General features: G+C 42.3%; 1 protein-coding gene across 1 annotated transcript in view; it reads left to right on the top strand.

Annotated features, from left to right (window-relative positions):
• cpsf1 (cleavage and polyadenylation specific factor 1) overlaps positions 1-15,886 on the top strand; it is a 114,467-nt gene that overhangs the window by 31,969 nt on the left and 66,612 nt on the right. The window contains exons 8-14 of the mRNA XM_078536209.1: positions 2,629-2,768; positions 4,225-4,335; positions 9,061-9,154; positions 10,957-11,044; positions 12,932-13,054; positions 15,305-15,356; positions 15,766-15,860. Of these exons, the coding sequence (XP_078392335.1) occupies positions 2,629-2,768; positions 4,225-4,335; positions 9,061-9,154; positions 10,957-11,044; positions 12,932-13,054; positions 15,305-15,356; positions 15,766-15,860 (703 nt within the window). The remainder of the gene's footprint in view (positions 1-2,628; positions 2,769-4,224; positions 4,336-9,060; positions 9,155-10,956; positions 11,045-12,931; positions 13,055-15,304; positions 15,357-15,765; positions 15,861-15,886) is intronic.

Raw genomic sequence — 15,886 nt, forward strand, 5'->3', positions numbered from 1 at the left:
TTATCCCTTCCCTAACCTATGTCTGGTTACAGTTGCCTACCCACAACATAGATAAAATGTCAAATCTAACTGATGTGTTGCTTAGCCAGTTGAACTATGGGGCTGGTTTGGAAACTAGTTTTAGTTTAATTTTCAGTTGAAAAGCAGCCTAGGCATGTGGGAAAATTCAGTCTTTGCAGGTTACATAAAGCATCTGCATTCAGTCAAAATGCTCACTAAGCTTTCAGAGCACAATTTAAAACTTTTCAAAAGCAAAATACTGCAGCAAAATAAAAACAGAAAATGTTGGAAATATTCAATAGGTCTGGCAGCATCTGTGCAGAGAGAAAAACCAATATTTTAATGTTTTGGCTTCTGGTGAAAGGTCACAAACCTGAAATGCTAACTTTTTATGTTTTGACGACTCCACAGAGTTTCTTTGCAGGCTTGGTTTAAGAGCATAAGAAGTATGAGCAGGAGTAAGCCATTTGGCTCCTCAAGCCTGCTCTGCCATTCAGTAAGATTGTGGCTGACCTGATTGTGATTTTAACTCCACTTTCCTGCCTGACCCCATAACCTTTCACCCCCTTGTAGTTCAAAAACCTGTTTAACTCAGCCTTGGATATATTCGATGACCCAGCCTCCACTGTTCTTTATGGGAGAGAGTTCCCTCAGAGAAGAAATTGCTTCTCATCTTGGTCCTAAATGGGAGACCCCTTATTTTAACCTGTGCCCCCTAGTTACTAGATTCCTATTGAGGGGAAATATCCTCTCAGCACCTACCCTGTCAAGCCCCCTCAGAACCTTATGTTTCAACAAGTTCACCCCTCATTCTTCTAAATCTCACTGAGTGTAGGCCCAACCTGCTCAACCTTTCTTCATAAAACAACCCCTTCATCCCAGGAATTAGCATGGTGAACATTCTCTGAACTGCCTCCAATGCAAGTATATCCCTCCTTAAGTAAGGAGTCCAAAATTGTACACACCACTCAATGTGTGGTCTCACCAATGCCCTGCTTGACTGTCGAGTGGATATTTTTTCCACCTGCCTTAGTTCTGCCTTCAGTATGATGCTGGAAAATAATTAGTGAGTAGCTCGTTTTAATCTTTGAAAAACTTTGTCCAAGGAAATAAATCAGACAAAGTTCCAGGATTTTGATTGTGCCAGAATGCAATTTGGTAGGGCTGCCTTTTCAATAGATTAGATTGTCATTGCTAATTTTACTTTACATCAGGGACAATTGATTTTTAAATGTCTGCAAGGTGCCAACAGAAAAGCATCATTGATAATAAATGCAGTAACACAGCAGTGCACTACATCAGCATCTTTTCCATTCTAATCTGCAATATTGCTGACTTGCACATTGGGTTAAAAACAGAGAGCAGAGATTGAATCCCTAGCTGCTGCATCCATGATAGAAAAGCATTAATTACATAAAATACAACTTAAAATAAAACCATTACAATAAGGGTCAATTATATATAATTGTATCAAAACCAGAAGATGCTGGAAGTACGCACTCAGTCTGCCAGCATTGAAACGACAGAGGACAGATGTAACGGGATCCTTTATCAGAACTGTTCTGGCTTACATTGGCTCCCAGTCAGGCAACTCCTTGATGTTAAAATTCTCATCCCTTTTTTTTCAAACCCACCAGGGCCTCGCCCCTCCCTATCTCTCTAATCTCCAGCCCCACACAACCGTACAAGATCTCTGCACTCCTCTAAGTCTGGCCTCTTGTCCATCCCCACTTTTAATTGCTCCACCATTGTTGGCCATGCCTTTAGTTGCCTAGGCCCTAAGCTCTGAAATTCCCTTGTTATACTTCCCTACCTCACTTTCCTCCTTTAAGACACTCCTTAAAACCTACCTCTTTGATCAAGTTTTTGGTCATCTGACCAAATATCTCCTCATGTGGCTTGGTACCATACTTAGTTTTATAATGCTCCTGCAAAGCGCCTTGGCATGTTTCATTACGTTAAAGGCGCTATATAAATACAAGCGGTTGTTCTTACAGCGGTCGTTGTTTCCTGGTTGCAGCTTCACAAGTGCCCCTGTTGTACCTCACTCGCGTGGCAATTATTCAGTTTTTCACATGGGAGCATCAAGAGTGCGATGGCATCACATCGGTGGATAATCTTGTTCAAGTACTTGCACGTCCAACGTGGATGTGGGTGGAGGCAATAACCTGAGGCAGTGAGACCAATTGTAGGCCCATTCTGCTGTTCTAGCCGAGATCAGCTAAGCACAGATCAAAGATTGAACCAAAGTCTTTCCTAGTTAATTCCTGACTATCTGAGGGGTAATAAAAACAGAAAATGCTGGCAACACTCAGCAAGTCAGGCAGCATCTGTGGAGAGAGAAACAGAGTTAACTTTTTAGATCGGAACTGATGAAAGATCACAGAGCTGAAACATTGTTTTTTTTCACCACAGATGCTGCCTGGCTTGCTGAGTGTTTACAGCATTTTCAGTTTTTATTTCAGATTTCCAGCATCTTCGGTATTTTGCTTTTGTTGTTATGAGGCAATTCTGGGTGTTCTGCTTAAATAATTTTCTTTTTCCATGTTTCTGGTGTCTTCTGCTGAAATGTTTAAATGTGGTGTGAGGGGTGTGATTCTCAATGCAAATGTTTTCTCTTGTCTCCAGTCGTGTAGCAGTGCGACAGGACACCTGCAGCATTGTTGCCATCTCCTTAAATATCATGCAGAAAGTCCATCCTGTCATCTGGTCACTGAGCAACCTACCATTTGACTGCACCCAGGCTCTGGCAGTACCAAAACCAATAGGTGAGCAAATGAACGGCAGGATTGTCAGTGAATACTGTGGAAACTGCGTTGTTACACAATGTGCCAGTTTTGTGACCAAGCTTAGTAATATTTAACCATACTTTCTAACTGATCTTCCCTTATCTATTTGTTCCATCTTGCTGGTGTCCTTCACTGGAGACCCTGGCCCTACACTTGAGACATGTCTTTTAAAAGAAATTATTAATAATTCATTCCTGTACTATTGTGGATCCAAATGAAATCTCCTCACAAATATTCTAATTACTGAATATTTGAGAGACCTCAGTAAAGGAACAAACTTAGTATAACATCTTCTAGAACCAGTGAGAAAGTCTGATGCCTGGCATATGCTTCTATGAAAGAAAACTGGCAAAGTGAAACCAATCAGTTCCTAATTAATCCCTAGATAAATGGTTGCACTTCCTGACTCCGTTCTCAGGAATTAGATAAAAGGTCTAGAGTTTGTCTCATTCCTTTATTAATATGTAGCAGTTTTATCGATCACTGAGCTCGATTTGAAACAGGTTCAAGTAAGGGTTTGTTAAATTTCTCTTCAATTTGTCACTTGAGTGAATTAAACTTTTAAGTCATAACGTATGTTTTCCTGTTTTCTCTTCCCTGGCCATGATACCTATCGTGCAGGGGTAAATGTCACTGGACTAGAAATCTAGGGGCCCAGGCTAATTCTCTGGGGGGCACAGGTTCAAATCCCACTATGGTAATTGGTGGAATTTAAATTCAATTGATAAAATCTGGAATTGAAAGCTTAGTCTCAGTAATGGTGACCAGGACAGCTTTCATTGGCTGTTATAAAAACCCACCTGGTTCACTAATGCCCTTTTAGTGAAGGAAATCTGCCGTCCTTACCCAGTCCGGCCTTCATGTGACTCCAGACCCACAGCAATGTGGTTGACGCTTAACTGCCTGAAATGAACAAGCAAACCACTCAGTTCAAGGGCAATTAGGGATGGGCAACAAATGCTGGCCTTGTCAGCAATGCACACATCCCATGAATATAGAAAAAAAGTTCTCCACCTAAGGGGTTGGGCAAGTGATCTGCTTTTAGTCAGGCCCGGTGACCTTTGTGCTATCTAAGTAACAATGCACAAGGACGAGTGGCAGTGGCTCTTTTACCTTCCCCCCCCACCATCCCTACATCCTGGTCCTTCTGTACTTCCTTATTAATTGGAAAATGGAGCGTAGATTATCTGTGGGTCAGGGATGGATCTCTGGCCAAACTGCAGCAAGCCATGGGTTTCTGCTTGTGCGCACATTCCTACTGGTAGGAAACAAACCATGTCAGCATGGTCAGTGTGATCCATTGCTCCGTAATGCACGGGTCTGTGTAATACTATTGTCGCCCTTTCATGTTTGGAGTGTCATTTGCACCTTTTCAGGTGATTTTATTGCACAGGGTCAATTTCTCAATGTGACGTTGATTGTCTCCATTTTGCAGGCGGTGTGGTCATCTTTGCTGTGAACTCGCTGCTGTACCTCAACCAGAGTGTCCCACCCTATGGAGTGTCCCTGAACAGCCTGACAAATGGAACAACGTCTTTCCCACTCCGTAAGCTATCTATTCACAGCCAGCGTTTCTCTCCAAGCTTGATGGGTTGTTGGAGGTGGAACCACATTCTCACTCTTGCATTCATGCATATGTGTTCCCACGTTCATCCTTAATCCCTGACTGGGCAGGGGTTTAATCCATTGAAATGCTATAAATGAAGAGAAGGGAGATATTTTAATTTGATATATGTAAAAAAAAACACTACATGTTTTTTCTTTTTTTTCACTCCTCTTGCCTTCCCTCGCCCTCTCCTCTCTTGAAGGTTCCTTTCTGACAGCTCATCCAATTGGTTTTTGTAATAAAAACAGAAAATGCTGGAAATTCTCAACCGATCTTAAAGCTGAATTGTTAATTCTGTTTCTCTCTGCACAAATGCTGCCAGTTTTGTTTCTATTTCAGATTTCTGGCATCTGCGGTATTTTGCTTTTGTGCATACGGTTTTTGTGTTTATCTTGACCCCGAATGTTGAAACAAGACTTTCATTTCTACAGTGCCTTTCATGACCGCAGGACAGCTCAAAGCAGTTTATAGCCGATGAAGTACTTTTGAAGTGTAGCCACTGTTGTAATGTAGCAAACGCAGCAGTGAATTTATACACAGCAAGCTCCCACAAACAGCAATGTGATAATGGTCAGAGAGTTTGTTTCAGTGATGTTGATTGAGGGACAAATATTGGCCAAGATGTCAGGGATAATTCCCCCGCTCTTCTTTGAAATTGTGGCATGGAATCTTTTAATCCGACCTGAGGGGGAAGGCAGAACCTCAGTTTTAATGTGTCACCCGAAAGATGGCACCTCCGACAATGCAGCACTCCCTCAGAATTGTACTGGAGTGTCAGCCTTAATTGTTTGGGCTAAAGTCCTGGAGTGGCACTTGAAACCATAACAGTGTGAATCTGAGGTACTAGTGCTACCAACCGAGCCACGGCTGGCACTAATGGGACGTTAATAAGATATTCGACAGTGTATTCCATTGGAGCCGTATCCATTCTTCACCCATTGCTCATATACATGTACTTCCAGCAGGGTTTCACTGGATAGCGATTGGAACCTCCTGTTCTTTGGTGCCCTTCTCCCGGCGTCTCAGTCCGACCTCAGCGAGGGAGGAATTGGATATGGAAAAAAATCAGTACTGCTGAGCACATGAGCCTAAAGGGGCTTCCAATATAGGGGGTGGGGTGTGGCGGGGGGAAGATTAAAATTTCAATTGTCTCCACTGGGACAGTATTGATTGATGAAGTATTGACAATACCTTCCTTAAACTCTAACGTTTTGCCTTCGTGTCATGGTGTGTAGGTTTAAGTTGTGCTCCAGAGCAGCTAATGTGAGCTGACGCTCCCAGTGTTGCACTGTCGGAGGGTGCCATCTTCCAGATGCAATGTTAAACTGGGGTCTCTTCGCCTACTCAGGATGGTGCAAAAAGACCCCCTGCTACTATTTGAAGAAGCGCAGGGGAATTCCCTCTAGCATCCTGAGGAATGTTTATCTGGCATTATTAAACAACAGCACTTGTATTTATATAGCGCCTTTAATGTAGTAAAACGTCGCAAGACATTTCACAAGAGCGTCATCAAACAAAATTTGACACCAAGCTATATAAAGAGATATTAGGATAAGGAACCAAATACTTGGTCAAAAATGTTGGTTTTAAGGAATGCCTTAAAGGAGGAAACATAAAAGTAGAAAAATAGAAGCAAGAGTAGGTCATTCAGCCCTTCGAGCTTGCTCTGCCATTCCATATGGTCATGGCTGATCCTCTATTTCAATGACATATTCCCACTCTCTCCCCATACTCTTGATGCCTTTAGAGTCTAGAAATCTATCTACTTCCTTCTTAAATATATTCAGTGACTTGGCCTCCATTGCCCTCTGTGGTAGAGAATTCCACAGGTTCACCACACTTTTAGTGAAGATGTTTCTCCTTGTCTCAGCCCCAAAAGGCCTACCCCATATCCTGAGACTGTGACCCCTTGTTCTAGATCCCCTCCCCCCAGCCAGAGGAAACATCATCCCTGCATCCAATCTGTTCAGCCCTGTCAGAATTTTATACATTTCAATGAGATCCCCTCTCATTCTTCTAAACTCCAGTGAATACAGACCCAGTCGGCTCAAGCTCTCCTCATACGAAAATCCTGCTGTCCCAGGAATCAGTCTGGTGAGCCTTCACTGCACTCCCTCTATGGCAAGTGTATCCTTTCTTAGGTAAAGAGACCAAAACTGCACGCAATACTCCAGGTGTGGTCTCACCAAGGCCCTGTACAGCTGCAGTAAGACATCCTTGCTCCTGTACTCAATCCTCTCGCACTGAAGGCCAACACACCATTTGGCTTCTTAACTGCTTGCTGCACTTGCAGGCTTGCTTTCAGTGACTGGTGTACAAGGACACCCAGGCCCCTTTGTGCATTCCCCAATCTATCACCATTTAAATAATACTGATTTTCCTAGAAAAGTGGATAACTTCACACTTATCCACGTTATACTGCATCTGCCATGTATTTGCTCACTCATTCAACTTGTCTAAATCGCCTTGAAGCCTCTTAACACCCTCCTCACAACTCTCATTCCTGCCTAGTTTTGCGTTGTCAGCAAACTTGGAAATATTACATTTGGCTCCCTCATCCAAATTATTGAAATAAACTGAATAGCTGGGGCCCAAACACGGATCTCTGCGGTACCCAACTAGTCACCACCTGTCATTCCGAAAAAGACCCATTTATTCCTACTCTGTTTCCTGTCTGCTAACCAACTCTCAATCCATGCCAGTGTATTACCCCCAATCCCATGTGCTTTAATTTTGCACACTAACCTCTTATGTGGGGCTTTATCAAACGCTTTCTGAAAATCCAAATAAACCACATCCACTGGTTCTCCTTTATCTATTCTGCTAGTTCCATCCTCAAAAAAACTCCAGTCGGCTTGTCAAACATGATTTCCCTTTCGTAAATCCATGTTGACTTTGTTTAATCCTTTTGATATTTTCTAAGTGTTCTGTTATCACATCCTTTATAATAGACTCTAGCATTTTCCCTACTACTGATGTTAGGCTAGCCAGTCTGTAATTTTTAAATAGTGGGGTTACATTTGCTACCCTCCAATCTGCTGGGATTGTTCAGAATCTACAGAATTTTGGAAGACATCAGCCAACCGTATCCACTATTTCCATGGCCACCCCCTTTAGAACCCTGGGATGTATATTATCAGGCCCTGGGGATTTATCAGCTTTCAGTCCCACTAATTTCTCCAGTACTGTTTTTTTCAGTAATACTAATTTCCTTCAATTCCTTCCCCTCACTAGACCCTTGGTTTCCTAGTGCTTCTGGGAAGTTATTTGTGTCTTCCTCCGTGAAGATAGAACTAAAGCAGTTGTTTGATTGCTCTGCCATTTCCTTGTCTTCTATTATAAATTCTCCTGTTTCAGATTGTAAGGAAGAAAGAGGCAGAGTGATTTAGGGAGGCAGCTCCACAACTTGGGGTCAAGGTAGCTGAAGACATGGTTACCAATGATGGAGCGATGAAAATTGCAACCGAAGGCCAGCATTGGAAATGCACAGTTATCTTAAGGCAGGAGGTTGCAGAGAAAGGGAGGGGGGAGGCCTCAGAAGGATTTGAAAGTAAGAATGAGAATTTTAAAATTGTGTTTTGCTGGAACAGGAGCCAGGATAGGTCAGCAATATAGGTGATGGGTGAACAGGACTTGGTAGTGGTTAGGGAATGGACAGCAGAACCTTGGATGACCTAAAGTTTACGTAGGGCGCAAGGTGGGAGGCTGGCCATTGCTCCATTGGAATAGATGGGTCTAGGGGTAATAATAGCATGGATTACCTAAAATATATAATTTGATTATATCATTGCTGTTTGTGGGTCTGCCTGTGTACAATTGGTTACTGGGTTTCCTGCATTACAAGAGTAACTATTCTTCAGAAGTACACAACTTGACTATTGTTAAAAATAGAGACAGTCGCTGAAGCTTTTCATCTTGTATGCATTAGGACAAATACAAGAATGCCAAACTTCAAATGACCCCAACAATTTATACTGCAAGAGAAAAGGGTGCTGATTGGTTGGCAAACCAACTCTGATTGGCTGAGGTGTTGCCACGGAGAAAGCTCCAGGGAACTATAGGGACATTGTGTTTGCCCTGATGATGTAAAACGAAAAGCTTCGGCAACATGTCTCTCTTTTGAGAAATATTCAACTTTAAAAGTAATTCATTGGTTATAAACAGCTTTGGGGCATCCTTTTCTTGTATGGATATGTGTGTGTCCTGAGTTTAACCTGAGTAAGTTGTTCTGAATAAATCACAATCTACTTCATGTGGACAGATGAACACACGAATTAGGAGCAGGAGTAGGCCATTCGGCCCCTCGAGTATGCTCCACCATTCAGTAAGATCATGGCTGATCTGATTGTCATCTCAACGTCACGACCCAACCTACCCCTGATTACCTTTGATTCCCTTGTTAGTCAAGAATCTCTACCTCTATATATCACATATATAAATATATATATTATATATTTTATACATGCTCACACAAACACATATCAGGGATGAGCATGGTAGGTGGAGTGATCATACCAAGATTTAAATAAACTAACAATTGGAATGCTAATTTTTTATTGGTTGTGAGACTGGGACATGTCAAGCGTTACAATCTACAAGGAAGCCAGTGGTGAATCAAACATCAGAGATCCATTGCCATGTTGTGTGTGTGTATCTCTCTTTCAGGGATTCAAGACGGGGTGAAGATTATGTTGGACTGTGCTCAGGCTGCCTTTGTGTCCTACGATAAGATGGTCATTTCCTTAAAAGGAGGAGAAATGTAAGTGTTGGATGTTGAAATTAGTTTCCTGTGTGCTATGTACATCGTGCTGTTTCCCTGCACTGTGAGCCGCAATAAACATTCTCCCTTTCCACATTCTCCCATTCTTTCACATTCTTTCCACACTCTCCCTTTCACATTTCTTTCATATTCTTTCCACACCTCCCTTTCCTCCATTTACTCATTCATATAGTAACTCCTTGAGAATTCAAATTCAACCAGGGCATACCAGAGTCAATTGAAATTCGCCCACAATGAGGTCCAGTTAACTTACTTGGTCTATTTGATGCTCTTAAAAGAGTTAGATGCTACACAATTTAGGATTCAACTTTCTTGCAGTTACCCAAATTTTAGAACACATCGCTTATTCGTGTAATTTGGAGAGCATAGATTTAAATATTTCTTCTCTTCCCTGCTTGCTGGTTTATGGATATCCAGATTCTTCACTGCTCTTCATGTACGAAGAGGTCCTGGCTAATTCTAACCAATAACCCACGGGCACTGAGCTCAATTGAAGTGTTCCTATTAACGCCACCTTAAATGAACTAACTCAGCACGGATTGCATACCAATCCTGGGATTTTCCTGGTCGATATGGCTCAGCTGATCACTGACTTTAACCAGCTGAGCCATGTAGGAGCTTCTGATTGATGTACTTGATTATAGCTTATATGGAGGCTCTGCATGTATTTTATCGTTAAGTCAGTTCAGTGCAAAATGTTGTTCATCCACCACTGGATTGTATGGAAGTACAGACATTGAAATACAACAACAACTTTCATATATTTTGCTTACAGATTTTTTTGTTTTATTTGTTCATTCATGGGAGGTGGGCGTCGCTGGCTAGGCCAGCATTTATTGTCCACCTCTAATTGCCCTTGACAAGGTGGCAGTGAGCCGCCACCTTGAACCGCTGAAGTCCCATGTAGTGTAGGTACAGCCACAATACAGTTAGAAAGGGAGTTCCAGGATTTTGACCCAACAACAGCTAAGGAACAGCGATATAGTTCCAAGTCAGGATGGTGTGTGGCTTGGAGGGGAACTTGTAAGTGGTGATGGTCCCATGCATCTGCTACCTTTGTCTTTTTAGGTTCTGCTCAGATTTATTGAGTTCACTAATTACTACTAAACTCTGGCTTGTTGGTGCAGTGCCATAACTGTGCCTGAGCTATTATGAACTGCTCTGGGACATTCTGGTGAAAGGGGTGAAAGGCACTTCACAAATACAAATTCTTTAGTTCATGCTATTGGGAATTGCAATGGCAGAGAAAAAAAAAAACTTTTCACTGTTTAATGATTACAGAAGTTTATATTATACTTTTTTTAATGGCTGTCTGCAGAACATCCTCTTTCGTAATGATATGGGACAGCTTCAAATGTTATTAGCTTTTCATGTGTCCTGCAGGCTATCCTCCTTGTGAGGAGCAGTATAGGCAACTTTCTCCTGAAATATTTTGGTCTGTAACATAAATGTAATGAAAATCTAACGCTCTGAATTAGCTCTCAATTCACTGTTTCCAATTGTACACCAGGTTATAAACTTTGCTTAAACGAAAGCACTGGAAATACTTTGCAGGTCAGGCAGCATCTGTAGAGCAAGAAACAGGGTTAATGTTTCTGACGAATGGTCATCGATCTGAAATTTTAACTCTGTTCTCTCTCCACAGATGTTGCCAGATGGGCTAAGCATTTCCCCACTTCCTGTTTTTATTTCAAACCTCTAGTAATTTCCTTCAGTATGAGCTTTACTTGTGTGTCCTGACTTACTGTGTCTAACTAGATCTCGCTGTTTGAACCCTGTAGCTATGTGTTGACCTTGATAACGGATGGGATGAGGAGTGTCCGTGCATTCCACTTTGACAAGGCAGCAGCCAGTGTCCTCACCACCTGTGTAAGTTTTTACACTTGGATTCGTTCTGTGTATTTTTCTTGAGCCCCTGAATAAATGTCACTGAATTAGAATTTTTTTAACCACTCTTTTCACCCTCTAATACTGATGCATCCGGAACTGGATTGAGTAAAAAGGAAAGGAGGGTGAGTGCTTCCTTGTTGAAAGCTTTGGAACTCCAATATCCTGACCCCACGTGTATTTCTGATCTGTCAACACTTGTAGGTGTGCGAGCTGCTGTGGAAATCATACTGCACTATGACAATGACTTAAATCTATACAGTGCTTTTAATATAATTAAATGCCACATGGTGCCTAATTGAAGAGTTATATTAATGATAACCATAATATCGATAAACTTGTCTGATTCTATCCCTCCCTAGATGCTGCCTGACCTGCTAAGTATTCCCACTATTTCCTGTGTTTTGTTGTCTTGTGTGCCTTCAATTTATGAGACTGAGGGGCATTCTGATTGAGTGTAAAATAAAAGGATTTGATAGAATAAGAGGAACTATATCCTCTGGAGAGGAATTGAGAACTAGGCGAGGGGGGCGCTTGTTTAATCTTACAGTTAGAGCAAAGCCAATTGGGGACAAAATCAGGAAGCAATTTTCCCTCTCAAAGCTTGGTGGAAATCTGAAACACTCCCCCAAAAGGCTGTGGATGTTGGGGCCAATTGGCGCTTTCAAGACTGAGAATGCCTGTTCCGACGAAAGATCATCAGCCTGAAACGTTAACTATCTATCTACCTCTGCAGATGCTGCCTGACCTGCTAAGTATTTCTATCACTCTCTGCTCTTATTTTGGATTTCCAGCATCTGCAGCATTTTGCTTTTATATTATAGATTTTTGCCGGGTCAAGGTATCAAGCAATATGAAAGACTTGCATTTATATAACGCTTTTCAGAACCACTGGACGTCTCAAAGCGCTTTGCAGCCCATGAAGTACTTTTTGAAGTGTAATGTAGGAAGTGCAGCAGCTAATATGCACTCAGCAAATTTCCACAAGCAGCACTAAGATACTGACCACATAACCTGTTTTTAGTGATGTTGATTGAGGGATAAATATTAACAAGGACACTGGGGGTATCTCCTCTGCTCTTCTTTAAAATAGTGCCATGGAATCTTTCAAGCAGGCAAATGGGAACTTGGTTTAACATCTCGTCCAAAAGATGGCACCTCCAACAATGTAGCAATCCCTCAGTATTGCACTGGATTGTCAGCCTTGATTTTTGTGCTCAAGCCTTAGAGGGACTTGAACCTGGAACCTTAGAATTCAGAAGTAAGAGTGCTACCTATTTAGCATGATTAATGCAATTAAATAGTTTTCATGTGTCCTGAAGGCTCCTCATCTTGTGAGGAGCTCTATAGGCAATTTTTTCCTTAAATATTTTGGTCCCTAATGTGTAATGTTTCTTTCACGGCAAATGGAGCAAAGGTTGGCAAATGGAGTTGAGATACAGATCTGATTGAGTGGTGGAACAAGTTCAAGGGGCCCTTTCTAACCCTAATAAGCTACATGTATCAAAAGATGGAATTTCCTTTTACTCATGACACCTTTGTCTTTTGGGATTACTTTTGCTACCTGGCTAAGGTGGGATTCAGTGTTGTACACTTTCCTGAGCACAGGAAAGCAATACTTTTAGGTCATATTATCTCAGTTATTTTTCAAGTGGAATTATCCACTTGTCCGACAGTTTCCTTGCCCACTGCTATACGGGAGAGACCATCTCCATTTGACCACTGTACAATGATTGAACTCAGGAGCTCCTTCTGAGGGAAACACAGGCACATTCCTCCATCACCTTTGCTAAGAGTTGAACAAGATATGGTTTTGGCTGTTGCCTCTACCAGTTAGACTGGGCTAATGAGATCTGTCTACATTCACAGATGACCACGTTGGAGCCAGGCTTCCTTTTTCTTGGATCACGTTTGGGGAATTCATTGTTACTCAGATACACAGAGAAACTGCAGGAAGCGCCAATGGATGTTGGAAAGGATCGGGAGAAACAGGTATTAATAACACAATTCTGCTCTCTGAGAGGATTGCAAATGCTGTTAAATTGTGACCAATATTTCTACCAAGGGATGTTAAAGGGTAAATAGCTCACCAGATGAAAGTACCTACTTCTTAATGGGGACAAACTTCCTCCAGTCAATAATTTTGGTGGAAAATGTTGACTTGAGTACAAATCAAGATTCGCTCCCAACAGGAAGAATTTCATATCTGAATTCATGCTTTAAAAGGACTCTGGTGCAATCTTTAATTGTGTACACATTGCAATGTTTAGTGGTGCCAGTATTGCTGCTTGGGCAACCAGTTAGTGAGCTTATTTAGTGAACTGAGGGCTCCAATAGTCCCTCAATTAGAGAAATATGACCCCTTTAAGAAATTGAATGGAACTGTCAGAACTGATAGCTCTTAAAATTTTTCTTTGGGGTACATGAGACCAGTGGCACGGGCCCCAGTAAAGAAACCGTGGTGACCGGGATGGTGTGCTCCCATCAAAATAATTACTGAATGTTGTATCACACGCTTGACTTTAACCTTATAGATAGTGGAGAAGATCCACGGGGTCAGGAGGTGAACTGCACAGCAGAGAACTCTGCTCTTGAATCTGTGGAGTTAACATGGCTGTTCCAGTTAAACCTGGTTCGTGGTGACCTCCTAGGATGGTTGGGTCTTGATGGTGGTGGTGCTCTTGAAGGTCAAGAGCAGATGGCAGCTTTATCTCGTCTGAGGTGATAATTACCTGGCACTTGTGTGATGAGGATGTACCCTATCACTTGTCAGCCTTTTACCTGATTGTTATTCCGATCCTTGAGATAAGGTGTTCAAGATTGTGAATTATTTTGATAGTGTAGAAAGGAGAAGTTGCTGCCACTGGCAGGAACACCAGGAACACCACTAGGACCATAGGTTTCAGATCATTGTCAGAAAATCAGGAGAATTTTTTTTACTTGGCGAGTTTAATGCGGAGAGACAATATTATATAAAGGGTACAATTCTGAACAGGGTGCAGGAGCAGAGGGACCTGTGCATAAACCATTGAAGCTGGGAGGACAGGATGAGACAGCGGTTAATGAAGTGTGTAGGACCCGAGGCTTTATTAATACAGTCTTTATTAAAGTGTCTTTATTAAAAACAAGGAAGTTATGTTAAACTTGTATGGAACACGGACTCAGCTTCAAGTGGAGTATTGTGCCCAGTTCTGGGTGCCAGATTTTGGTAATGTTTGTGAAGGCATTAGAGAGAGTGCAGAAATGATTCATGCAGGCACTTCCAGGTGTGGGGAATTTCAGTTACATAGGTAGATTGGAGAGGTTGGGCCTGTGTTCCTTGGCGAAGAGAAGGTTGAACGGAGATTTGATAAAGGTATTCAACATCATGAGGGGTTTAGATAGAAGTGGATAGGGAAAAACTGTTCCCGTTGGTGGAAGGATTGAGAATGAGAGGGCACAGATTTATGATAATTGGCAAAAGAAGCAATGGAGACATGAGGAAAAACTATTTCACCCAGCGCGTGTTTGGGATCTGGAATGCAGTGCCTGAGAGTGTGATGGAGGTAGGTTCAATCAAGTCACTCAAGAGGGAATTGGATTATTATCTGAAAAGGAAGAATGTGCAGGGCTATGGGGAGGAGGCCGGAGAGTGGCATGAGGTAAACTGCTGTTTTGGAGCGCAAGCACAGACACGATGGACTGAATGGCCTGTAACTGTCCTGTGATCCTATGTTGTTATGATCTATCATTCACTGCCTGAAAGAGTAGTGGGTCCAGATTGAGTATTAACCTTCAAAAGGGAATTGGATAAATGCTTTGGAATGGAAAAATATGGAAGACTATGAGGAAAGAGGCCGGGGTGGGGCTGTGTGGAACTAAGTGAGAAGCTCTTTGAAAGAGTCGGCAAAGGCATGGTGGACCCAATGGCCACATCCTGTGCTCTTTACATGTGATTTTATGTTGGGCAAAGACTGGTTGAGCTTGGCTTTGAAATCACCCCCCCCCCACCATGGTTGAACATCCCACTAAAACTCCAAACCAAGGTTCACATTGAAGAGTGAATCATGGAAGGTGACCAGGACTTGGTGTGTTAAAACTGCCCCCACCCCACCCACAAGAATCACTGTCTTCAGGAGAGGATTAAAAAAATATAGTGCGTGATGAAGGGACACACTGTGGATGTTGGGCAGTAATTGAGACAGCCATTCCATCTGACCCCAGAAATAACTTGACTTTGATTGGATTTGATTTGTTCTGCAGGAAGAACCACCCAATAAAAAGAAGCGTCTGGATTTGTCAGCAGGCTGGATTGGTGAGTACCCCCCTCAGTCATTTTCAATTACGTGTCTGAGGAGTGGACACAAGTTATCAATGCTGAATAGAGTGAAATGAAGCGCAATGTAATATAGTTCAATCACAAAGCATGGTATAATTTGACTTCAGGGTATGTGATTTAATGACAGAAATCTGCTGTCCCTCATGGGGCCTGCCTCTTTTTTTCCCACCCCTCTCCCAATAAAGACAGAGAAGGATGGGGAATGTAACTGCAGACTCCCCACCTCTCCGGCTGTCCCCTCTTACACATCTCAACAGTCGGTTAGAATGCTGTCTGCCCACTCTGCTGTGTAATGACACGTGATGGTGGGAGTGGCGGGAGAGAGTTGCAGCAAAAGAGAATACAAAGAATAAGCTCACTGATCACTCTTTATTTTACATTCCAGCTGGTGATGTTGCTTTACTGGATGACATGGATGAGATTGAAGTGTATGGAAATGAGGCCCAGTCTGGTACTCAGCTGGCCACCTATTCCTTTGAGGTAGGGTCTGATTTGCTGGATGTCAC

This window comes from Cetorhinus maximus, chromosome 3, assembly GCF_964194155.1.
Source record: "Cetorhinus maximus chromosome 3, sCetMax3.hap1.1, whole genome shotgun sequence".
In the NCBI taxonomy this organism is placed as follows: domain Eukaryota; kingdom Metazoa; phylum Chordata; class Chondrichthyes; order Lamniformes; family Cetorhinidae; genus Cetorhinus; species Cetorhinus maximus.